The sequence below is a fragment of the Tamandua tetradactyla genome, chromosome X (genome assembly GCF_023851605.1).
Source record: "Tamandua tetradactyla isolate mTamTet1 chromosome X, mTamTet1.pri, whole genome shotgun sequence".
Classification (NCBI taxonomy): Eukaryota; Metazoa; Chordata; class Mammalia; order Pilosa; family Myrmecophagidae; genus Tamandua; species Tamandua tetradactyla.
This window is the reverse complement of record NC_135353.1, coordinates 24,297,903-24,324,258: the sequence shown is the minus strand read 5'-3', so window position 1 is coordinate 24,324,258 and position 26,356 is coordinate 24,297,903. Positions and strand designations below refer to the sequence as shown.

General features: G+C 40.9%; 2 protein-coding genes across 10 annotated transcripts in view; both read right to left on the bottom strand.

The window, feature by feature from the left end:
* The window catches only part of LOC143670160 (zinc finger protein 75D-like), a 92,074-nt gene that overhangs the window by 20,350 nt on the left and 45,368 nt on the right, over positions 1 to 26,356 (bottom strand). For 5 of the 9 annotated variants that reach the window (XM_077144804.1, XM_077144798.1, XM_077144800.1 and 2 more), the window contains 2 exons: positions 15,364 to 15,449; positions 12,971 to 13,497 (listed from right to left, as the gene is read on the bottom strand). The exons of 2 other annotated variants lie outside the window; for them this stretch is intronic. In XM_077144804.1, coding sequence (XP_077000919.1) covers positions 12,971 to 13,378 — 408 coding nt within the window. In that variant the 5' untranslated portion in view covers positions 13,379 to 13,497; positions 15,364 to 15,449. The remainder of the gene's footprint in view (positions 1 to 12,970; positions 13,498 to 15,363; positions 15,450 to 26,356) is intronic. 2 more of the 9 variants (XM_077144801.1, XM_077144803.1) reach the window with 1 other exon arrangement.
* LOC143670159 (uncharacterized) lies at positions 5,948 to 8,179 on the bottom strand. Its single transcript, XM_077144796.1, is given in 3 exon segments — positions 5,948 to 7,203; positions 7,206 to 7,867; positions 8,020 to 8,179. Coding segments are annotated over 3 exon segments (1,410 nt in total). The 3' UTR covers positions 5,948 to 6,615.

The window sequence follows — 26,356 nt, the reverse complement described above, 5'->3', positions numbered from 1 at the left end:
TATATCATCTCCTCCTCCTCTCTCTCTTTAAAAAAAATATTCCTGAGTTGGCTTTCCAGTATAAATCATAGAGAGATCAGTGACTGGAGGTGTTTATAGGTTCACAATAACCAGAGGCTATGTCTGTGTATACTTTCTCACCAGTAAAGTGAAGTCCCAGTGGGGTGAGTTTCTAATATGACTCTTTTTTTTTTTTTTTTAACGGAAAGAAAAAAAAAGAAATTAACATAACATTTAGAAATCATAACATTCTACATATGCACTCAGTAATTCTTAACATCATCACATAGATGCATGATCATCGTTTCTTAGTACATTTGCATCGGTTTAGAGGAACTAGCAACATAACAGAAAAAGATATAAAATGTTAATATAGAGAAAAGAAATAAAAGTAGTAATGATAGTAAAACAAACAAACAAACAAAAAAAACAAAAAAAACAAAAAAAACCCTATAGCTCAGATGCAGCTTCATTCAGTGTTTTAACATGATTAATTTACAATTAGGTATTATTGTGCTGTCCATTTTTGAGTTTTTGTATCTAGTCCTGTTGCACAGTCTGTATCCCTTCAGCTTCAATTACGCATTCTCTTACCCTGTTTCTACCTCCTGCTGGACTCTGTTACCAATGACATATTTCAAGTTTATTCTCGAATGTCCGTTCAAATCAGTGGGACCATACAGTATTTCTCCTTTAGTTTTTGGCTGGACTCACTCAGCATAATGTTCTCTAGGTCCATCCATGTTATTACATGTTTCATAAGTTTATCTTGTCTTAAAGCTGCATAATATTCCATCGTACGTATATACCACAGTTTGTTTAGCCATTCTTCTGTTGATGGACATTTTGGCTGTTTCCACCTCTTTGCAATTGTAAATAACGCTGCTATAAACATTGGTGTGCAAATGTCCGTTTGTGTCTTTGCCCTTAAGTCCTTTGAGTAGATACCTAGCAATGGTATTGCTGGGTCATATGGCAATTCTATATTCAGCTTTTTGAGGAACCGCCAAACTGCCTTCCACAGTGGTTGCACCATTTGACATTCCCACCAACAGTGGATAAGTGTGCCTCTTTCTCCGCATCCTCTCCAGCACTTGTCATTTTCTGTTTTGTTGATAATGGCCATTCTGGTGGGTGTGAGATGATATCTCATTGTGGTTTTGATTTGCATTTCTCTAATGGCCAGGGACATTGAGCATCTCTTCATGTGCCTCTTGGCCATCTGTATTTCCTCTTCTGGTAGGTGTCTGTTCAAGTCTTTTTCCCATTCTGTAATTGGGTTGGCTGTCTTTTTGTTGTTGAGTTGAACAATCTCTTTATAAATTCTGGATACTAGACCTTTATCTGATATGTCATTTCCAAATATTATCTCCCATTGTGTAGGCTGTCTTTCTACTTTCTTGATGAAGTTCTTTGATGCACAAAAGTGTTTAATTTTGAGGAGCTCCCATTTATTTATTTCTTTCTTCAGTGCTCTTGCTTTAGGTTTAAGGTCCATAAAACCACCTCCAGTTGTAAGATTCATAAGATATCTCCCTATATTTTCCTCTGTTTTATGGTCTTAGACCTAATGTTTAGATCTTTGATCCAATTTGAGTTAACTTTTGTATAAGGTGTGAGATACGGGTCTTCTTTCATTCTTTTACATATGGATATCCAGTTCTCTAGGCACCATTTATTGAAGAGACTGTTCTGTCCCAGGTGAGTTGGCTTGACTGCCTTATCAAAGATCAAATGTCCATAGATGAGAGGGTCTATATCTGAGCACTCTATTCGATTCCATTGGTCGATATATCTATCTTTATGCCAATACCAATAATATGCCTTAAAGTCAGGCAGCGCGAGACCTCCAGCTTTGTTTTTTTTCCTCAAGATGTTTTTAGCAATTCGGGGCACCCTGCCCTTCCAGATAAATTTGGTTATTGGTTTTTCTAATTCTGAAAAATAAGTTGTTGGGATTTTGATTGGTATTGCATTGAATCTGTAGATCAGTTTAGGTAGGATTGATATCTTAATTATATTTAGTCTTCCAATCCATAAACACGGTATGCCCTTCCATCTATTTAGGTCTTCTGTGATTTCTTTTAGCAGTTTTTTGTAGTTTTCTTTATATAGGTTTTTTGTCTCTTTGGTTAAATTTATTCCTAGGTATTTTATTCTTTTAGTTGCGATTGTAAATGGGATTCGTTTCTTGATTTCCCCCTCAGTTTGTTCATTACTAGTGTATATAAAAGCTACAGATTTTTGAATGTTGATCTTGTAGCCTGCTACTTTGCTGTACTCATTTATTAGCTCTAGTAATTTTGTTGTGGATTTTTCTGGGTTTTCTACGTATAGTATCATATCGTGTGCAAACAGTGATAGTTTTACTTCTTCCTTTCCAATTTTGATGCCTTGTATTTCTTTTTCTTGTCTAATTGCTCTGGCTAGAACCTCCAACACAGTGTTGAATAATAGTGGTGATAGTGGACATCCTTGTCTTGTTCCTGATCTTAGGGGGAAAGTTTTCAATTTTTCCCCATTGAGGATGATATTAGCTGTGGGTTTTTCATATATTCCCTCTATCATTTTAAGGAAGTTCCCTTGTATTCCTATCTTTTGAAGTGTTTTCAACAGGAAAGGATGTTGAATCTTGTCAAATGCCTTCTCTGCATCAATTGAGATGATCATGTGATTTTTCTGCTTTGATTTGTTGATGTGGTGTATTACATTAATTGATTTTCTTATGTTGAACCATCCTTGCATACCTGGGATGAATCCTACTTGGTCATGATGTATAATTCTTTTAATGTGTTGTTGGATACGATTTGCTAGAATTTTATTGAGGATTTTTGCATCTGAATTCATTAGAGAGATTGGTCTGTAGTTTTCTTTTTTTGTAATATCTTTGCCTGGTTTTGGTATGAGGGTGATGTTGGCTTCATAGAATGAATTAGGTAGTTTTCCCTCCACTTCGATTATGTTGAAGAGTTTGAGGAGAGTTGGTACTAATTCTTTCTGGAATGTTTGATAGAATTCGCATGTGAAGCTGTCTGGTCCTGGACTTTTCTTTTTAGGGAGCTTCTGAATGACTAATTCAATTTCTTTACTTGTGATTGGTTTGTTGAAGTCATCTATTTCTTCTTGAGTCAAAGTTGGTTGTTCATGTCTTTCCAGGAACCCGTCCATTTCATCTAAATTATTGTATTTATTAGCGTAAAGTTGTTCATAATATCCTGTTATTATCTCCTTTATTTCTGTGAGGTCAGTAGTTATGTCTCCTCTTCCATTTCTGATCTTATTTATTTGCATCCTCTCTCTTCTTCTTTTTGTCAATCTTGCTAAGGGCCCATCAATCTTATTGATTTTCTCATAGAACCAACTTCTGGTCTTATTGATTGTCTCTATTGTTTTCATGTTTTCAATTTCATTTATTTCTGCTCTAATCTTTGTTATTTCTTTCCTTTTGCTTGCTTTGGGATTAGTTTGCTGTTCTTTCTCCAGTTCTTCCATGCGGACAGTTAATTCCTGCATTTTTGCCTTTTCTTCTTTTCTGATAAAGGCATTTAGGGCAATAAATTTCCCTCTTAGCACGGCCTTTGCTGCGTCCCATAAGTTTTGATATGTTGTGTCTTCATTTTCATTCGCCTCTAGATATTTACTAATTTCTCTTGCAATTTCTTCTTTGACCCAGTTGTTGTTTAAGAGTGTGTTGTTGAGCCTCCATGTATTTGTGAATTTCCTGGCACTCCGCCTGTTATTGATTTCCAACTTCATTCCTTTATGATCCGAGAAAGTGTTGTGTATGATTTCAATCTTTTTAAATTTAAGACTTGCTTTGTGACCCAGCATATGGTCTATCTTTGAGAATGATCCATGAGCACTTGAAAAAAAGGTGTATCCTGCTGTTGTGGGATGTAATGTCCTATAAATGTCTGTTAAGTCAAGCTCATTTATAGTAATATTCAGATTCTCTATTTCTTTATTGATCCTCTGTCTAGATGTTCTGTCCATTGATGAGAGTGGTGAATTGAAGTCTCCAACTATTATGGTATATGTGTCTATTTCCCTTTTCAGTGTTTGCAGTGTATTCCTCACATATTTTGGGGCATTCTGGTTCGGTGCATAAATATTTATGATTGTTATGTCTTCTTGTTTAATTGTTCCTTTTATTAGTATATAGTGTCCTTCTTTGTCTCTTTTAACTGTTTTACATTTGACGTCTAATTTGTTGGATATTAGTATAGCCACTCCTGCTCTTTTCTGGTTGTTATTTGCATGAAATATCTTTTCCCAACCTTTCACTTTCAACCTATATTTATCTTTGGGTCTAAGATGTGTTTCCTGTAGACAGCATATAGAAAGATCCTGTTTTTTAATCCATTCTGCCAGTCTATGTCTTTTGATTGGGGAATTCAGTCCATTAACATTTAGAGTTATTACTGTTTGGATAATATTTTCCTCTACCATTTTGCCTTTTGTATTATATATATCATATCTGACTTTCCTTCTTTCTATACTGTTCTCCATGCCTCTCTCTTCTGTCTTTTTGTATCTGACTCTAGTGCTCCCTTTAGTATTTCTTGCAGAGCTGGTCTCTTGGTCACAAATTCTCTCAGTGACTTTTTGTCTGAGAATGTTTTAATTTCTCCCTCATTTTTGAAGGACAATTTTGCTGGATATAGGAGTCTTGGTTGGCAGTTTTTCTCTTTTAGTAACTTAAATATATCATCCCACTGTCTTCTAGCTTCCATGGTTTCTGCTGAGAAATCTACACATAGTCTTATTGGGTTTCCCTTGTATGTGATGCATTGCTTCTCTCTCGCTGCTTTCAAGATCCTCTCTTTCTCTTTGACCTCTGACATTCTAACTAGTAAGTGTCTTGGGGAACGCCTATTTGGGTCTAATCTCTTTGGGGTGCGCTGCACTTCTTGGATCTGTAATTTTAGGTCTCTCATAAGAGTTGGGAAATTTTCAGTGATAATTTCTTCCATTAGTTTTTCTCCTCCTTTTCCCTTCTCTTCTCCTTCTTGGACACCCACAACACGTATATTTGTGCGGTTCACATTGTCTTTGAGTTCCCTGATACCCTGTTCAAATTTTTCCATTCTTTTCCGGATAGTTTCTGTTTCTTTTTGGAATTCAGATGTTCCATCCTCCAAATCACTAATTCTATCTTCTGTCTCTTTAAATCTGTCATTGTAGGTATCCATTGTTTTTTCCATCTTTTCTACTTTATCCTTCACTTCCATAAGCTGTGTGATTTGTTTTTTCAATTTTTCTATTTCTTCTTTTTGATCAGCCCATGTCTTCTTCATGTCCTCCCTCAATTTATTGATTTCGTTTTTGAAGAGGTTTTCCATTTCTGTTCGTATATTCAGCATTAGTTGTTTCAGCTCCTGTATCTCATTTGAACTATTGGTTTGCTCCTTTGACTGGGCCATATTTTCAGTTTTCTGAGCGTGATCCATTATCTTCTGCTGGCGTCTGGGCATTTAGTCAGATTTCCCTGGGTGTTGGATCCCACAGGTTGAAAGATTTTTCTGTGCAATCTCTGGGTTCTGTTTTTCTTATCCTGCCCAGTAGGTGGCGCTCGTGGCACACGTTTGTCTACGGGTTCCACCAGTGAAAGTTGCTGTGGGTCCTTTAACTCTGGAAAATTCTTGCCGTAGGGGAGGTTCGGCAGCCGAAGCGTCTTGGAAGAGTGCCAGCCGGCCCAGGGTTCCAAACGCGGGGAGGGTCGCTGGCCGCCGCAGCACGGGACAGCGTCTGGCCGAATTACCTAGTCGGCCCGGGGCGCCAAGCATGGCGGGAGGGCGCCAGCTGTCGCAGCCCGGGAGAGTGCACTGTTCCCAGCCGGACCGGGGAGCCACGTGTTTGGAAGGGACCCCCCGGTCCCTGTTATCTGCAGTCTGGGGATTTCCGACCGAACTCTCTCAGTTGGTCCGGGGGGCCTCACGTGGTGGGGGCGCCAGCCGCCGCGGCCCAAGGGGACCGCCTGTCCAATTCTGCCAGCTGGCCTGGGAAGTAGGAAGGGAGGGACTCCGGCCGCTTGCCGTCCCACCCAGGAAAGCCCGCGCCCCTCGGTGATCTCACCGGAGCTGGTTCTCCCAGACAGTCAACTGTTCCAGGATGGGGTACGCCATCCCTTTGATCTCCGTCGTGGCTCCGGGACCTGCTCTGTATTGTCTCCACTCCCCCAGTAGCTGTTCTGGAGGAGGAAAGGTGAGGGTGGTAAGGCTGTGGAGGCCAGTGGCGGAGGAGCCGGTGAAGGCAGAAGAGGAGGGCGGGCGGGTCGGCTGCTGCGGGGCGTGGGTGCCGCACGGCGGGCCTAATATGACTCTTTAGATGACAAGTCAGGATCTATCACAGAAGGCTTTCATCCAGTGATGACACTTAATGACTGCAGTATGAATTCTCAGATGGCAAATAAGATTTTTCATTTGGCTATAGACAGTCTTTAGTAGTTATATTCAGAAATTTCCTCAGTATGAATTCACTGATGTTGATGGAAATTGGCCCATTGGTAAAGGGCCTCTCCACATTTCTCTTCAGAAGAAACTTTTGGAGCTCCTTGGGGGCTGAGCTGAGGCTGAAGATTTTCTTACATTCACTGCAATGTGACTACTCACACAGTTAAGAAAGAGCTGTGACAAAAGGCTTTCCCACAGTCTCTGCACTCAAAAGGATTGGCACCAGTGTGAACCCTAGAATGAAAGACAGAGTGGCAGATGAGGGCCTTGCCACATTACTGCACCCACAGGGCTTTTCTGAAGTGTGAACCTGATTGTGCTGTATAAGGTGTGACCTGTGTCTGAAAGCCTTCCCACATTCAATACACTTGTAAGATGTCTCCCCAGTATGGATGACAGAGTGTTGAATGAGGTTTGCACTCCAGTGAAAAGCTTTCCCACACTGGATGCATTCACAGGTCTTCTCTCCAGTGTGAATCCACTGGTGCTGTGTGAGTTCTGAGCTGCATCTGAAGGCCTTCCCACACTCCCCGCAATCATAAGACTTCTCTCCAGTGTGGATGATGTAGTGCTGAATTAGGTATTCCCTATTGCTAAAGGCTTTCTCACATTCTTTGCATTCAAAGGGTTTTTCTCCAGTGTGGGTCCTATTATGCCGAATAAAAGTAGAGCGATGGGCAAAGGCCATTTTGCATTCACTGCACTCATAGGGCTTCTCACCAGTGTGAATTGGAAGGTGCTGCATGAGATGAGGTACGACCTGCGTTTGAAGGTCTTCCCACAGTCAGTGCACTTGTATGGCTTTTCTCCAGTATGAATCACATAGTGCCGAATAAGGGTTGAGCTTTGGCTAAAGACCATCCCACACTCATTGCATTCATAGGGCTTCATTCCAGTGTGAATCCGCTGATGTCGAACAAGGTTCCACTTCCTGTTAAAACCTTTCCTGCATTCCTTGCATTCACAGGGGTTTTTCCCTTCATCAATCATGGAGTCTTTACTCGGTCCATGTGAGTCACAGTCAGGAAGAGTATCTCCTGGAAGCACTCGCTTCTGTAATACCCTTGAGGGCAGAATATTATCTCTTTCCAAACCATCATCATCAAGGCTCATCTTCCCAGTTTGAGTATCCTTGTGGGAGTCTGTCTCTGGCTTTAAGTGCCTTTTCTGCATTTCCAAAAGCTCTTCCTGATCCCTGGCTTGCCCCAACCTGGAGTCCCTTGAAGATTCCTGAGTTAGGCTTCCCTGGAACATGGGTCCCTTTGACAAGACCAACTGAGAAGGGGTTGGTTCTCTGGTCTGATATTTTTCTCTATCACCTTGACAGGTGCTTTGGGAGAGGTGTCTCTTCACCATCCACAGTTCCTGGCCATGCTCCAAAAGATGGATCAAGTCTGGTTTGGGAACCAGATTTCCTGATGCAGACACAGGGAGAGCAGGCAGGAGATGGATCCAGAACACTGCAGGGCCTGCGGGGAAGAGGGCAGGCAGCCCCCACGGCCCTCCTGACCAGCCAGGAATCAAGGAAGCTGCAGCTGCCTCACATGGGAGAGAAGTGCAGCCTTACCCAGCGAGGCCAGGAGCCTGCAGGTCTCCAGCATCACCTCCCGGTACAGGGCCCTCTGGGCCAGGTCCAGCTGACCCCACTCTTCCTGGGTGAAGGTCACAGCCACGTCCTTGAAGGTCACCAGCACCGGAGCCGGGCCCAGCAACACAGCCACGGCCATAGCCCAGGCAGGGAGGCGGAGGCAGCCGCGGGCTCAGCCGAGAGCTCCGCCGGGTCTATGGGGGTGCGGGTCCAGGCTCCATGCCCCAGGTAGCCCTCCCCTGCCAAGCCCCGGGCAACCCTCACAAACGGACATTTGCACACCAATGTTTATAGCAGCGTTATTTACAATTGCAAAGAGATGGAAACAGCCAAAATGTCCATCAACAGACGAGTGGCTAAACAAACTGTGGTATATACATACGATGGAATATTATGCAGCTTTAAGACAGAATAAACTTATGAAGCATGTAATAACATGGATGGACCTAGAGAACATTATGCTGAGTGAGTCTAGCCAAAAACTAAAGGACAAATACTGTATGGTCCCACTAATGTGAACCGACATTCGAGAATAAACTTGGAATATGTCATTGGTAACAGAGTCCAGCAGGAGTTAGAAACAGGGTAAGATAATGGGTAATTGGAGCTGAAGGGATACAGACTGTGCAACAGGACTAGATACAAAAACTCAAAAATGGACAGCACAATAATACCTAATTGTAAGGTAATCATGTTAAAACATTGAATGAAGCTGCATCTGAGCTATAGTTTTTTTTTTGTCTGTCTGTTGGTTTGTCTTTTTTTTCTTTTCTTTTTTTTACTATTATTATTATTTTTATTTTTTTCCTCTATATTAACATTCTATATCCTTTTTCTGTTGTTTTGCTAGTTCTTTTCCTAAATCGATGCAAATGTACTAAGAAATGATGACCATGCATCTATGTGATGATGTTAAGAATTACTGATTGCATATGTAGAATGGAATGATTTCTAAATGCTGTCTTAATTTCTTTTTTTTCTTTAATTACTAAAAAAAATGAAAAAAAAAATCCCAACAAACTACTTTGAAGACTTGGAAAAACTTATTAAATTTGGAAGGGAAATAGACCTCAAATAGCTAAAAATATCCTAACAAAGAAGAACAAAGTGAGAGGACTAACAATATCTGATTTTAAAGCTTATCACAAAGTCACAGTGGTTAAAAGAGCATGGTACTGGCACAAAGATAGAAGTATTGACCAATGGAATCAAATTGAGAGTGCAGAGATATACCAGGAAATCTATGGTCAACTGATCTTCGACAAGGTCCCCAAATCCTCTGAACTGTGACAGAATAGTCTTTTCCATAAATGGGCATGGGAGAACTGGATATCAATAGCCAAAAGAACAAAAGAGGGCCCCTATTTTACACCGTATACAAAAATTAACTCAAAGTAGATCAAAGACCTAAATATAAGAGCCAATACCATAAAACTCCTGGAAGAAAATATAGGGAAACATCTTCAAGATCTAATAAGAGGAGGCAGCCTCTTAAACTTTACATCCAAAGCCCAAGCAACAAAAGAAAAAAAATAAACAAATGGGAACTCCTCAAAATCAATTGCTTTTGTGCCTCAAAGGAATTTGTCACAAAGGTGAAGAGGCAGCCAACACAATGGGAGAAAATATTTGTAAATCACATTTTGAATAAAGGTTTGATATCTGGTATACATAAAGAAATCATACAATCAACAACCAAAAAAACCAATTCAATTATAAAATAAGCAGAGGATATGAATAGACCCTTTTCTGAAGAGCAAATAAAGATGGCTAGAAAGCACATGAAGAGATGTTCAATTCCATTACCTATAAGGAAATGTAGATCAAGACTACAATGAGATATCATCTCAAACCTATAAGAATAGCTGTTATTAAACAAATAGAAAACTACAAATATAGAACAGGATGTGGAGAAATTGGAACACTTATTCAGAGCTGATGGAAATGTATAATGGTACAGCCACTGAAGAAAACAGTTTGGCAGTTCCTTCGAAAACTAAATATTGAGTTGCCATATGACCTGGCAACCACTACTTGGTATATATCCAGAAGAACTAAAAGCAGTGACACAGACATTTGCACACCGATGTTCATAGAAGCATTATTCACAATTGTCAAAAGATGGAAACAATTCAAGTGCCAATCAACAGAAGAGTTGATGAACAAAATGTGGTATATACATACGATGGGATATTATGTAGCAGTAAGACAAAATGAGGTCACAAAGTATATGACAATGTGGGTCAACCTCGAGGACATAATGCTCAGTGAAATATGCCAGACACAAAAGGACAGTTGCCATATGGTTTTGCTATTATGATCCTGATAAAGATAAACTGGAGGCATATAATGCAGAATATAGGAGACCTAGAGATAAACAGAAGCTAGAGATAGGTGAATAGTTAGCTAATGAGGTTGAACTCAAATGTAAGGAAACGGATAGAAGTGATGGCAGTTCATTAGTGGGTTTATAAGTAACATTGCCATATTGAAAATGAACATGAGTGAAAGTGGTTGAATAGAGCCATGCATCCCACTGATTAAAACTACAAATATAAATAAGTTCTTGCATACTTCAAAGGTATGAATCTTGTACAAAGAGTCAATAATAGAGGGGTATAGGGGGAAAACTACTATTGCATGCTATGGGCTATGTTTAACAGGAAGACCTCAACAGTACCACAGCAATACCAGACATAAATAATTGGAGGGGGTTGGGAAGGACAAGAATTAAGGGGAGGTTTGGTTTTCTTTTTGGTGAAGGGGTGTTTATAGATTATTTTCCTCTTTGGAGCAATGAAAATTATCTAAAACTGAGTGTTGACTGTACATCTAAAGAGGATAATGTGAGACATGGATTGTCTATGTTGGACATTATCCATGATGCCCAATGGAAGGGGAGGTGACTGAAGGAAACACTGACTGAGAAGTAGAATGGCGAACTTTGGTGTATATATATGTTGGAATACTGTGTGGCTACAGAAAGTAAGGAAGTTGTGAGGCATGCAATGAGGTGAATGAACCTTGGGGACATTATATGGTACAAATTAAGCCAGTAGCAAAGGCACAAATATTGTATGGCCTCTTTTAGAAAATACTTATAAGATAACTGAGGCCTAGATTCTAAGCTCTTATAGAAACCACATTTAGTCCACAGCAGTAAATTTTATTTCTAGATTTTGAGATGCTGTGCTATATATGTATAACCTAGCATCTCCCTGGAACTGTGGGTACCTAGGTGACACCTAAGACTCAGAGCTGGAGTTCTACAGCTGTGAAAGTCAGCATTGCTATATACAACAACTGTTAAAGAGATCAGGCTTCAATTAGAGATAAGAACGAAGCTGCTCTGGTTAGGACTAAGGTAAATTGGAATACAGGGTAAAGGATGACATTGTCTATATTTTAGAACTCTACCTTCTGTATGAGACCAAAGGAAGAGAGGTTTATTGTGTCCAAAACCTAAAATTTTCTAAATTTTCTGCAGTGCATAATCTAAACTCAACCTGCCTGGATAGCTCATTTAAACAACCCAAACACATGGAGCCCAGAATGGGAATGAGGGCTTGTAATTCTGTATAGCTTAATGTAATACCCAGATACATCTCAGAGTATGTTGGGCAGATCATTAAAAAGTACTGCTAAGTCCCTTGAGGGACTGGAGAAAAACTATGGAACTGTTAAACTTTACCACTGGGAAAACCCTGATACTGTCTCAAACATTAGGAATTCCCAACTTAACAGGCCAAACCCTTGATCTTAAAGGCTTGCGCTTATGAAGCTTATTTCTGTAGTGGAGAAGCTAAGTCTACCTATAGTTATGCCTAAGAGTTACTTCCAGAAAACCTCTTTTGTTTCTTAGATGTGGCCTCTCTCTAAGCCCAACTCTGCAAGGAAAATCATTACCCTCCCCCCTACATGGGACATGACACCACGGGTGAATATTTCCTTGGCAACATGGGACATGACTCCCAGGGATGAGCCTGGCCCTGGCACCATGGGAATGAAAATGTTTTCCTGACCAAAAGGAGGAAAAAATAAATGCAACAAAATAAGATATCAGTGGCTAAGAGAGTTCAAATAGAGTCGAGGCTATTCTGGAGGCTACTCTTACCCAAGCTTCAGCTAGATATTGCTAATTATGGTTTGCCAAACCCCAATCAAAACCAGTCCTGTCAATCCTGAAGAACACCTAGGGCTTTATCTGAGACTCTACAAAAGTTTCACATACTAAAATTACTTTCCAGACTACACCCTCCAGATGGTTCCTAGGCCAGATAAGCCCTGATATCCAGAGGGGCCAGAGTCTCTAAGATTGGGAGAAGGATCAAACGAGAAGGAGAAGTTAAAACAGTGAAGATAGTATTTAATGAATGAGTATAACTGCTAAATCATTATATTGATATTTCTTTCAGTCTCCAGTGTTTTAGATTAACTAGAAGGAAAAACCTGAAATCGTGAAACTGTAACCTCTACCAAACCTGAAATCTGTCTTATAACTACTTGTTACAATATACTTTGAAATTTGTACATATATATATATATATATATATACATATATATATATATATATATATATGGAGAGAAAGAGAGAGAGAGAGAAGAAAGGAAGGAGCCAAAGGGAAAGGGATCAATAAGAGCCTGGGAGATATCCAATCTCCACTCTGCCAAGCCCAGTTGCCTAGGGGAGAATATCTCAGGCTAACACACTTCAGAACACTTGCTTGGCATCGTGAGTTATGCACAGCAGGAAAAAGTTCAGAAACCTGTGGACTACCGGTATAGGCCTGTGGTTTTAGCTCCTGCCCTAGCTGTCCTAAGGAAACAAGTGAAGTGTGACCTAGTATCCATATCACTCAATTAACTGTACCTTCTAATACATCCACCATTATTATACTTCATTGTTAATACCAGGGATCTTTCTTCTCACCTCATGTATTGTTTGACCAGATTCTCTGTGAAAGTGATCTACTAAGGTCACAGCCTCCTTGATGCTCTGTGGGTGATGCTTCTGCACTTGGGTCTGGATCTTCTTGGGCAGAATGGCCAGGAACTGCTCTAGCACTAGCAGTTCCAATATCTGCTCTTTTGAGTGGATCTCCGGCCTCAGCCACTGATGGCATAATTCCTGCAGTTGGCTGACAGTCTTGAGGGGCCCAGCTCTTTCATGGTAATGAAAGCTCCGGAAGAGCTGGTGAGAGCTCTCAGGATCAGGACTGTCCAGCAGTGGGGTATATTTTTTACTCTGAGTGGAACCCTGGTTCATAGATTCCTTAGTCTCCCACAGAGCACCAAACTGGGGGCTCAAGTATACAGTGAACTTCAGATCTCCCATCATCAACCTGCTTTAGGGACACTTTTAATCCTGTGTGTGACTTGTCCGTTAGTGACACCTTTCACGACTGAGGCTCCATCAGGTTTGGTACATCATCAATAAAAGGCTCTCTTCTGATGGCACTGAGGGCATAAAAAAAAAACACATGTCAAGAAGAAAGCCACATGACTCATACTGACTTACTCTGTATTATCAGAGAAAAATGGACTGTGAGGTACTGTCCTGTCTCCTCAAAATTAACTGCCAAGTATTAGGACACTCATGATAAATTACTGCAGGATTGATGTTTCTCATTTCTTTTTATTCAATTCCTAGTCAAGAGCACTGTTCAGAGAAGAATAATGTCAACTGAAGTCAATAAACTTTGCTTTTTTATTTTTTTAAGACTTGGGAAAAGTTGGTGAGTGAGAAAACTGACACCCACCGACTAAAAGCAATGAGATCAGGCAAATATTAATCACTGCGCATCTAGTCCCATCTTTACAACTTCAAGGGAAGATTACAATGAACAGAATATATTTGAGTTTACCTAAATTTTAACCCATCATCTCTGTCCATTATCTTTAATCGGGGGGAATCCAACTTCTATGCCCCATCATCCTCTTGTGAAGATATAAGCCTTCACTTTGTGGAACATTTGACAGTATCCTTTCCATTGTATTAAGACTGGCAAGAGAAGTGAGCCAGTAAGATCATGTTAGAAGAAAAATAATTAGTGCAAAGAAGTCTCATTTCTACCAGGTGTTTCCCAAATAAGCAAATAGATCATAATTTTTCTTTGGCAATTCTTTGTGAGACATATAAAGGGCACTCTGCAGATGATTTGTACCCGTACTTTTTAAATTTACTTTAATTGAACATAAAAAGAGCTGGCCTTTATTTACAAGTTATCTATACTTTAGGCCATATAATTGGAGAGAAAGAAAGTTAGTGATGAGTAAGTTTCTTCATAGACAGAGAGGGTGTTGGCAAGGATAACCCTCCTGCTGACTTTATATTTTCTCAGGGACTTTAAACCTCTAAGCAAGGTTCCCAGTCCAATTTTCGCTGCAGTGATACAACAGAAAGGGCAACACAATTGTTTCCAGGATGCCACAGTAACTCAAAGGAATCTGGCTCCTTGATGCCCACAGCAGCTCAGGAGGTATACGGGCACTTTCCGTGGATTTGTGTAAGCCTATGCTGATGTCTGAGTCTGAACAGACCTGTTATGTCATGATACCATAAGCCAGGGTTATGGGAATGTTCCCTCAGCTGCAATGGTAAATATTATTGAAACCTCTCCCCCACCACCAGGTCGCTCCACCTCTAAATGGAACAGAGGAGCACCCATAAGTACTCTGCAGGGAGGCAGCTTCCGAGTGTGCAACAACAGCACCCCTGGGTTCTATTTGCTCATAGGATAGACTGAGGTTGCTTCAAGATGTCAGAAGTGCGTGTAGCCGCTTGGGTACCTGTTTGGGAAAACAGCTTCCCCAGGCACTCGGGCCGACCACCGCCCTGTAATGATGATGCCACCTCCCACCGAAAATAAATGGTTGTGTCCCACACAGCCTCCATTCTAGCCCCAGAGGCTGCAAAGGACGAAAACCACTCCCATATCTCAAGTGTCCTCTGTTAGAATTCAAAGAGAAAGTTAACATCAGGTTTCCTCCGGACAGTCTGTACCGGCTTCCGTGGGGGCCACTTCCCCCCCCTTCCTCAGTCTCCTAGTGCAAAGTCACCCCCTCCCCTCCTCTGTGGGGAGCGATGCTGTGTGCCCCTGCCCTCTCTGGGGGTCAGCATCCCAGACGCACCCGGTCTGATGAGCCCAGTGCGGAAGCTGAGGGAGCGCCTTGGGGAATCAGGCCGCAACCGACCCCTCCCTCCCTCCCAGGGATCCGCCTAGAATCGTATTTTTGGGGTCGTAGTGTGTGGACCGGGCTCCAACAGGAAAAGGAACTGATGCGATGCCCGGGGTTTTGTGACAGCCGCTCTCTTCCGCCTACCTGTGGAGTCTCAGTGCAACAGATGAGGAACCACCCGGTGACTCCGTCACCTCCGCGAAGAACCGGCCTCCCGCTGGGGTTCAAACCTGGAGGCCAGAAAGAGTTCATACCACCGAGACTGCAGCCCCACCTCCAGCCTAGAGAAGCCCCGGAAATGGCTGGTCGCCTGGGAGCGGTGTAGAATACTGACTCCGGGGCCACAGTCTTCTAGTCCCGCTTTGCGAGGTGTTGAGCATACACCTTGGCTCTGTGGCGTTTTGGAGGCGGCATCAGTTATTTCTTAAGGAGAGCCTTTCCCAGTAAGTGCAGCCACCCCGGAAGTCCATGTCTGGAAGAGGAGATTGGCTGTCACATTTGGAACCACCTCCTCCGCACTGCGCGTGCGCCCCTACTGCCTTCCTTAGGTCCAGCTGATAGCACTCTTGCTGACATTACTGGATTTGTCCGGGATTTCTAGTAATAGGCAATTCGAGCCATTCTCTGGCTCCTTCCTTCACAACTATTATCATGTTTTATCTTGTGAGGTATGTAGGTTTTAAGTTTATGAGGCAGGTTCTTAGAGAAATTGAGACGGAGGACGTGACTTCTTCGGGATCACACAGTTTATAAAGTTGCAGAGTTTTTGTTTGCTTGTTTTTGCATGGGCAGGCACCGGGACTCGAACCGGGTCTCCGACATGGCAGGCGAGAAGTCTGCTGAGCCACCGTGGCCCGCTCTAAAAAGTGGCAGATTTTGAACTGGAATGTAGGAATCCTGTTGCTATATCCTGTGATTTATCTATAGTATACTTCCCTGTAGAAACAGGGACCTTGTTTTTATCTTGTCTCTCCTGCAGTGCATGGCATACTCCTGTTGGTAAGGTCAGCATTCCATAAATATTTCCTGAATCATATTTCTAAGACTGAATATTTCAGTTTTCAGTGTTGTAATTATTGTTTACCTAGTGTCAGCCTATGCCAAAGGATTATTTCTTTAGTCTCCTATATGTAGCTAGTGTTACAGAGTTGAATAAAATAATGCCTCTGCCCTCAAGTAATCTATTAAAATGACTGAGACAATCTCACTATTATCAGTAATAAAAGATAGTAAAAGATACGATACAGTATAAGATGAATGTTGTGAGAACTCCAAGGAAATGAAAATTTACTTAGTTGAGGAGAATTATAAAAGTCTGGGAGAATCTCTGCCCACTACCGAGTTTATGGACATGTTCCAGGCAGAGAAAAGGCTAAGAGCAAAGGCTTCAAATCTGTAAAGATTAGAGTGGGAGAGAGTTTCCAGTCCATTTTTACTGTATTGGGCTGTTAAGGAGAAGTGTAGAAAATGAGTTCAAATGACCGTATCGTGAGTGCCTGTAATGGGAATGAGGAGGTTGTATTTAATAAAGTAGATCATAGGCCACCATTTGAGGGCTTTGGAGGGAAAATTATGTAATTGCACCTTCATTCTAGGACAGTTAGTCTGGGAGTATGTTTAAGGTTAGAATGTAAATGAGAGTCTGTTACAAGGCCTTATGCTATTTTTGCTTTGTATAGAATGGTGTTTCATTCCACTGAGGCATAGAACTTGATCCTTTATGAGTAAGGGGAAGGGAATTAAAGAGAGGCAATAATAATGGAAATCTGCCTAAGTCAGGTGGATAGGTGTCAAGCAGGTAAGATACTTTAAAATCTCAGTCAGATTGGGACGTGCAAGGGTTATTCCGTGGTAGAATTTGAGCCTGGCATGTGGGAGACCCGGATTTGATTCCCAGCCCATGCCCCCCCCCCCAAAACACACACACACACACAAATATTCATCAAGTGGTGCTGCAATAACAAGATACTCACATGGAAAAAATATGAACTGTGACCCCCGCCATACAGCATACAAAAAAAAAATCTCAGTCAGGTTTTGACTTAATTTCTTCAAATAGAGTATTGCTCCCAATCTCACTGAACCAGTGGAAAAGTGATACCCTTAGCACTGAGATCATTATCAACTGGCCCAATGATGAGCATTTAATTAGAACTGATTAACTGAAATAAATGATTTTCTTTCAGTGGCACAAGCAGTACCTTCAGCGGTCACTGGCAGGCACAATTCTTAAGTAGGGAGTTGGTTAAGGGGAACTGGGGAGGAGAATGCAGGAAGAGTCCCTGTGGAACAAAGAAGTGGAAGCAAGGCATGGATGGTGAATAGTGAATGAGGGCCACTGATCTTTTTCGTGATTGATACTCAGTGCCAAATTTTCCTACACTGACAGAAATGACAGGATCACAGAATGAGAAATGAGACGCAAGGAGCCGCTCAGAAAGGAAGGCCTGGATTCTGAAGTAATCCCTCCTTACCTCGCCCTGCCCTGCCTGTCGTCCTTCCCCTGTAGCTTGGAAATTCCTGTCTTCACAGTGCAGTAGGAGTCAGGCCCAGTGCATAGAACACGCAGAAGTTTCCCAGGTATAGTTAATTAAATTGAGCATCAATCCAGCATTTCCAACCAGGTTATCTACTACTTCTTATGAGTGTATTCATGAACTTTAGGGGACAAAGACAAAATTGAAAGCACTAACAATTTTTGGAAAAGAGAAAGATTCACCAGTCTACCGTTGTTGAAATGGCTTTCCCTTACTTTAGCACCAAAGAAGGGAGCCAAAATACACAAATGCTGACATAAATGGGTTTCTAGTCACACACTGAAATTCTAAAATATATACATTATAGTAAAATGAAGTCACTTTTTTTTTTTTAGTTTACTAGATGAATTCAGCAGATTCTGAAAATCAAAAAGGTCGAATAGCACTTAAACCAAATGTGGAACAATTAAGAAAGAGAAACAGGTGTCAGACAAATGGAGACTGAATTATGACCTCTATTTCTTAGGATGGTGAGTTGCAGAAAGAGCTGAGGTGGGATAGCCTAATGGGTTTCCTAATTTTGAACTTCTTCATAATAAGAAAAGTAACATTCACTGGCAGCAGGCAACTCAAGGTGTCCCAACACCGGAAATTCCCTGGCTTTATTTACAGCCAGTGCGCTCCAGATTCTGCAGTTTGCAGGACCCAAGCCTCCTTTACACTGAGCACTCTGCTCTTTCACAAGGGAAGCTGGGGCTAGTGTGGGGAAAGTGAACATCTTACTCTACTGAGAGGTCTCTGTACATGTAGAGATAATAAGGAAATTGGGAACACATATCAATACTCTTCATTTATCAACTTCTAATAAGAAAAATATTTCTAAGCAACAAAACAGCACAATATTAATGAATAAGGCAAGTGGGTAAAGGTGGTTGATTAAAGGTCTTTGTAGATGACATGTCTGATTCAATGACATAAAAAAGAACAAAATAAAAACATATACTCTTGTATATAAAGCAGTATATTGTGTGCTGGCCCTGAGACTGCACCTCCCATTCCTTCAACTACAGGGACATAAAGCACCAAGGGCACAGCTGCTGTTCTCTGAGATCATACCCATGTTTGTGTGAAAGACAGGAGACCAGAGGGCTACTGTGAGCCAAAGACCAAGCTTGGGAGCAAAACTTAGGCAGACTAGGTGCTGGGAGATGCAGAACTCATTTGATAGCAACTGTGGCTCGAGGACACCTGGATGGCCTTACTAAAGTAAGGAGAAAGAAAATGGATTAGGATAAAAAGAGACAACCACATCAGTGATGAGCCTGACATGCACAATTTTGTGTGAGGATGAGAATCAAATGTGAAATCCATTATGGTTTATAGGATACTGACCCTGGCATAGCCTCCCTCTTGATTCTATCCTGAATCATCCAAAGGCTGTTCTAATCAGGGAATCCCACCGAGGTCTCTTCCTCAGACTGACTGGAAAAGATCAGGCTGCTCTGAGCTGCCTCAGATCTCTGATCCAGGTAACCACTGCCAGAGCCATTTCTGCCTCCATAAGGGACAGTCTGCATGTGAAAATATTTCCTTCTAGTACAATGAAACTTTCTAAATTCAGACAATTCAAAGGAAGTCACACAAACATGGGTCCTGCAAACTGCAGAATCTGGAGAACACCAGCTGTAAATAAAACCAGGGAATTTCCTGTGTTGGGACACCTTGAGTTGCCTGCTGCAAGTGAATGTTGCTTAGGTCTTATTATGAAGTAGTTCAAAATTAGGAAACCCATTAGGCTATCCCACCTCAGCTCTTTCTGCAACTCACCATCCTAAAAACTTGGACGTTGAGTAAGTTCCAGACCTAACCGCAAACCAGCTCTTACCCACCTGTTCCTGTGGCTGAGACTTGTGCTCAGTGGATCCTAACACTCCCTCCAGCTGCCCTGCAAGATAGGTTTGAGTGTGGGTTCACATGGCCTCCCCTCACTGTGTCTCACTTAGCAATACACGGCTGTGTCCTCTGCTCTTAGACTGTCAATCTGCAGTCACAGCATGTTCCTGGCAAAGCCTCTTGAAATGGCTATTCCGCTCATCACAGGTCTGCATTGTGTGTGGAAATAGTGGCATTACTAATGTATGAGACACATGTAACCCTTTCCTGGAGCCTGAGAGACCCTGGTCAGTCTCTCCTTTTAATTTGACCTTCATCTGCCTGGGCTGTTTTGGAAATGAATGTACTGCCAGGAAGCATTAAAGGCACATGCATTGACTTTATACTGGCATACCAACATAACTGTCATACTGGTCTGCATGCTTTTGGTAGGTGGCTGGCTGGAGGTACTGGTGTTGCAATTGGCTAAAAAATACTTTCTATTCCACTTAGAATATTTATTACATAGTAACTGCATTAGTTATAGCTGCCTCTTTGAGAAAGTTACTGATTCTAGATTGTCATTGGCTCTAAACCTTAGTTAACTATCATATCCTTTCATGATCCTCTTATGCTTCATCCTCTAAACTGGAATTTCTTTCAACAAATACTAGACGAAAACCAACAGTCTGGACTTTTCCAGGTTCCTAGATGAGACATGAGAGAATCCAATGTAGTTTGGAAATGAATGAAAGCCTGTTAGCCTCAGTCATAAAGGAAAGGAAAAATTACTGAGATACCAGTTCTTTTACTCATTTCACTGTCATACTTTTCTTTCTTCATAGAACCTGGAATGGATAAAAGTGATCATTTTTGTCTCTTCCTATGAGGTTGTATATCTTGAATGAGAATCATGAAATAAATCTAGAGTAGGACATTTCTTAGGTGTATTAATTTGTTAAGCTGCCAGTATGCAATATACCAGAAGTGGAATGGCTTTTATAAAGGGAATTTAATACGTTACCAGTTTACAGTTCTAAGGCCAAGAAAATGTCCAAATTAAGGCACCAACAAGAGGTTACCTTCACTTAAGAAAGGCTGATCCCATCCAGAACATGGGCAGAGTCACATCTCCATCTAATCAAAAGGTCACACCCACATTTGAGCGTGTCACATCTCTGTAGAGATAATCTAACCAAAAGTTTCCGCCCTACAATACTGAATCAGGATTAAAAGAAATGGTTGCCCTCACAAGATTGGGTCAGGATTTAAACATGGCTTTTCTAGGGTACATAAGAGTTTCAAACCAGCACACAAGGTATTGGGTAGCACCAGGAAGATCTGAAAGGAATATTTGAAGGCAGAGAACTATGTACAAAGTATGCCACCAAAGGATATATGGGAACAAATATCAGAAATACCAGTAAAGAAACCCTTTATTATTTTTCAGGTAGTTGAAAAAGTGAATCTTGCTTCAAATTAAGTAAAATGTATATTAAAGAGATATCAAAGTCTAAAATATGATGAGTATGTTACTTAACATCCTACACTAATGTAAATTTAGAGAAAAAATTAAAATTTATAGATTAACTTGGTAAACATAAGAGACAATCATGTTAAAGCTCGTGCTTCTTAAAATGCTGTACTGAATGTAGTAAAAATTAGACCCCATTCTTAAGGACAACAGAACCTATTAACTTTTTTATTTACTTCAAGATTCCCAAATTCTACCTCTTCAGACTTCCTAATGTCAGGGTCCAGATGGCTTGGAGTATTTACCCAGATAGATGAGTTGCTTTCCAGTGAACTCTACTTTATGGACCTATGATATTAACACCATTTTTTGTTGTTGTTGTTTGTTTGTTTTTCTGGCAGTGAGGTAAAATCTGGTCATTGTGGAAAGGGAGAAGCCACATTGCCAATCAGCCACACAGAATTACTCTGTCCTTGAATGTGAGTCTTTCAAACTCCCTTCTTCTCATGCACAGATTTTTATTCAGACTTTTCCCTCCTGGTTCTGTTCTCACACAACACCTCCCTTCTTTTTGTCCCTTTTCCTGTATCGAGTCAAAAGAGTACGGAAGCAGTCCTATTCTTCCTAACTGGTGTTGAGGAAGAGAAGCAGCAAGGGGGTTCTGATCGATTACAGATGTCTTGCTGGAGCAACAACCAGACAAGACTCTTGGTAGCTTTATGAGTTTATAAAACTTTTACCTCTTGACTAGCACTTTAATCATGAGCCCTTATCCCAAATGCCTGTGCCTTATGGTATTTTGAGCCGAAATATTTTTCAACCAAGAAGGGATTTCCTGTTTCTCTTCTCATGTTATCTATTTAATGTGAATAAAATTCAAATTTAATGTGAATAAGAGAGGTGGCACTCTCTGTTGGCACTCCAAGCATCTCCAAACATCCATCTCTCTGTCAGCTCTGAAGCAACTTTCTCCAAGTGTCTACATTTGCTCGGAGCTTTCTCCAAAGTGTTACCCTTCTTAAAGAACTCTACTAATCAAGACCCATGCTGAATTGGCAGAGTCACATCTCCATCTAATCAAAAGTCACACACAAAATTGGGAGAACTAGATGCTCTCTTAAAGTGTATTAGATGAATTTGCAATCAATAGATCAACATTTTATCATGTCAAAAAATAAGAAACTGATTATGAACTTTGTACTGAAGATGTGACATAAATAGGGACTGAAAAGTAGAAGAGGGCCACAGGAACCAAATACAATGATGTGGATGACACAGTCTACAAATGCTACAAAGAGAAATCCTCAGCTGGTGTGCCAGTTTGAAAGGCTTTGTGTACCCTAGTAAAGTCATGTTTTAATCCTAATCAGTTTTGTGAGAGCAATAGTTTCTTCTAATCCCTATTTTGTACTATAGGTTGGAAACTTGGTTAAGTTATCTCCATGGAGATGTGATTCAATCAATTGTGGGTATTAAACTTGATTACATGGAGACGTGAGTCCACCCATTCAAGTGGGTCTTGATCAGTTTACTGGAATCCTATAAAGGAGGAAACATTTTGGATAAAGTTGGATATCCTGAGAGAGCAGAGAATGCCATAGAACCACGAAGAAGAGAGTCTACCAGCTGGCAACATTTGGAGATGAAGAAGGAGAGCGCCTCCTGGGGAGCTTAATGAAGCAGGAAGCCTGGAGAGGAAGCTAGCTGACTCTGTGTTTGCCATGTGCCTTTCCAGATTAGACAGAAACCCTGGACGTGTCACCATGTACCTTTCCACTTGAGAAAAGGGTGCTGAAAGTCATCAATCTTCTTGAACCAAGGTATCGCTCCCTGGATGCTTCAGATTGGACATTTCTATAGACTTGTTTTACTTGGGACATTTTCTTGGCCTTAGAACTGTAAACTTGCAACTTATTACATTCCTCTTTTTAAAAGCTCTTCCGTTTCTGGTGTATTGCATTCCAGCAGCTGGCAGATTAGAACAGCTGGTGTCCCTGTGAGAGGTATGGAGCTTCAGGCTACTGCAGAGAGATCTGTAATGTTTTTAGAGGAGAGACTTCAAAGTTAGCAACGACTGCCTTTTTAGATTTTGAAGGAGTCATACAATTGGGAACTGAAAAGTATTGGAGGAGCTAGTCATAAATTAAACTTGAGAAAAACTCAGCTTCAGCCATTTTGACAAAAATTGTCCTTGATAATCAAAGAGGATAAACTGCATCTAGCTCAGCTGTAGACTGGGGACAAAACTGACCTTTTGGAGCATGTATTAGGCTGTAATCAGCCATAGATGCAATTAACTAATGATTTAAATCCATCAAATATCTTCATAGTAATAACCAGCTAGTACTTCCTCGATCAAACAACCAGACACCATAACCTAGCCAAGCAGACATATGAACTGAGCCACCACAGAATTCAATGTCAGCAAACACTCAGGCTGAAAGGATATTTGAGTGTGTGCCCAGGAGGAAAGTAAAAACTATATTATACCTTTTTATGTGTAAACACAGATGGGACTCTTAAATTAATCATCAGAAAAGCAAAGCCACCCAAAATTTGTGAAAGAGGACACAGGACATTACATGCATTATAAAGTTGATTGTTACTATTTGAAAATTCCATATTTGCACATTTACCTATGTGTAATTCCAAAATAAATGCTTGTGGAGCTTTTGTGGTCATTGGAGGAAGTACACAGAGTTGGAAAATTTTCAACCATGCCACACATACATTCTCAGCTGAGATCACACAAAGCAATACTCTGACTTCTTGTTTCAGCTCCCATCCTAAAAACAAGGGGCCTCGCTTATATTTAGTGCCACATTTTTATTAGTTTTTTGGGTTTTGTTGGTGATTTTACTGTTTAAAATGGCCCCTAACTATAGTGCTTAAGGGCCATCTAGGGTTCCCAAGCATGAGAAGACTCTGATGTGCCTTAAGAGAAAATATGCATGTTACATGAGCCTTGTTCAGGCATTAACTTATAGTGCTGCTGGCAGTGAGTTCAATGTTAATAAATCAACAGCATATGTTAAATTGAGTGTTTTTAAACAGAAACAGACATAAATAGAGGTTATGTATGAATTACTTGCTGTAAATATGATCAGCAGCTAACAGGAGCCTAAGCCTGTTTTCCCCAAGCAGCAATGTTTCAGTATTCCCTAATTAAGTGTTTATGATGACTTTTAGGACATAACTACTGCAAATAACAATAATCAACTCTATAAACCTAGTAAAGTCATTTGATTCACCAGAGAATCGTTTTCAGAATGTTCTTTTAAAATGCTGCCCCTGAGGTAAAGCACTGTCAACTAAATATTTAAAAACCTGTTGAAGAGGACAGTCAGTGCACTGTTAGTACTACACAGTTCCCCAGCTCTCTCTTCAGCTGAATCACTAACCAGGGAGGATAGTCCAATTAAAAGCATTTTTTTTCCCTAAAACACATCAAACTTGATTCAACCAATGAATTGAGGTGTGATACTGAGCTTCAAATGATTTTACAGGTGAAAGCAATTTTAAAATGATCTTGTAATTTTGATGTGCAAGGTAAAGAAGAAAAAGGAGTTTCCAAAATCAAAACCTACAACATAAGAAGAGAAATTTTGCCTGGCATAGAATTATGATGAAGCATAACAAATAACCACAGCAAATGAATTGGAAAATCTTTATAGAAAGGAACCTGAATATAATCTTGAAGGCTTAGAAGATGGAAATTGTAGAGAAATGCTCGAGAAATATGGAAAAATGGAAAACAACTTGGAAGAAGACAGGATGTGGTTAAATAGAAAAATGAAGAAATAGGTTGCCCCGAAAAAAACAAAAGGTGGGATTACAAAGGAAATTGTTAAAAAAGAAAAGACAAAGGGCAAGATGGCAGCATGATGAAGTGTGGAATTTAATTTAATTCTTCCTCCAGAGCAGCTGGTAATTAGCCAGGAGTGGTACACAACAACTCCTGGGGGAACATCAGTGACTGGACACACAGCATACACCAGTCTGGACCAGGTAGAATGGCTGAGATCTGACACAACTTATAAGTCCCCCAAGCCGTGGAGGCCAGTGCTCCTCCCCCATGGGAACAGTAGGCTGGTTCCCTGGGGGAAAAGAAACAGACTTTATTAGCAGCAACAGTTTAGCTCAACCAAACTCCAGTTATGGAATTAATTAACAAATTCTGACAACTGAAAACAGGACCACAGCACAGATAAACCTGGAATAAACACTGAAGGAACTAGGAGTTGTTGCCTCTACCAAGAGGGGGCAGGGCTGATGGACAAAAAAAAAAAAAGAAAAAGAAAAAAGTAAAACAGGCTTTTTCAGTTGGGCAACACAAAATTCTGGAAAAGGGCTGGACCCCAAGAAAAGGGAGCACATAAAGCCTGTAGATACACAGAACGACGTACCAACTCTAGCTCTTCCTGAGGGAAGGGATCCAGCTCTGAAAAAGCTTTTTTGCTTTTCTTATACTTCTTAACAGCTCATTAGATAGAACTGGAAGTACTCTATCTTCCACTGCCCCAGGCAAGGGTGGAACTAAAGTTTCTCTGAAAAGAAAAAGTAACTTATCAGTTACTTGTTAGCTACACCTAAGGGTGTAATTTCCCCAAGGAAAGGGGGGCAAGGCCCAATTCAAGTGGAATCTCTCCTTTAAGGAATTCAGGCCCCAGGGGTTGGAAAACTGAAGGAATCAAAGCCATCCTATTATATCATTTCTGTCTCAACTACACCCCTGACAGGTAGAGTCTGCTGAAATTAAAGGCACCACATCATTTTAAGCTGGTGGGAAGCCATGGGCAGACAAGAACTACATGGTGGGCAGGATAGGAAAAGCACAGAGTCTAGAGGTTTCATAGAAAAATCTGACAACCTGCTAGCTTGCACCCTCAGGGAAAACTAATATTGGATACTCTCTCCTCCTGAGACATGGGCCTCTCTGGCATGGGAAAATCTGACTGGGGTCTATAATACATGAGGAGCTCCTCAAAAAAAAAAAAAAGCCTCCACTCAGGTCAGTTTAGTTAATACCATAAGTACATGGAATCTTGAATAAGGCATGAGATTTTGTTGGTTTGTCCAGATTAGTGTGATGCCCCGATAAATCCCAGAAAGATTTGGACAGTGAATAAAGAAGTATTTGCAAAGTCTCCTTGGGGGACGGAGAGAAAGGGGGCAATATTTAACTTCCCCATTTGGAGAATTTCTGATATTCTAGCAAGCAGTGGGGACAACCAAATCAATAGGCTGAGCCCCCAATCTTGGGGTTCACCCCTATGAAACTTATTCCTGCAAAGGATAGGCTAAGCCTACTTAA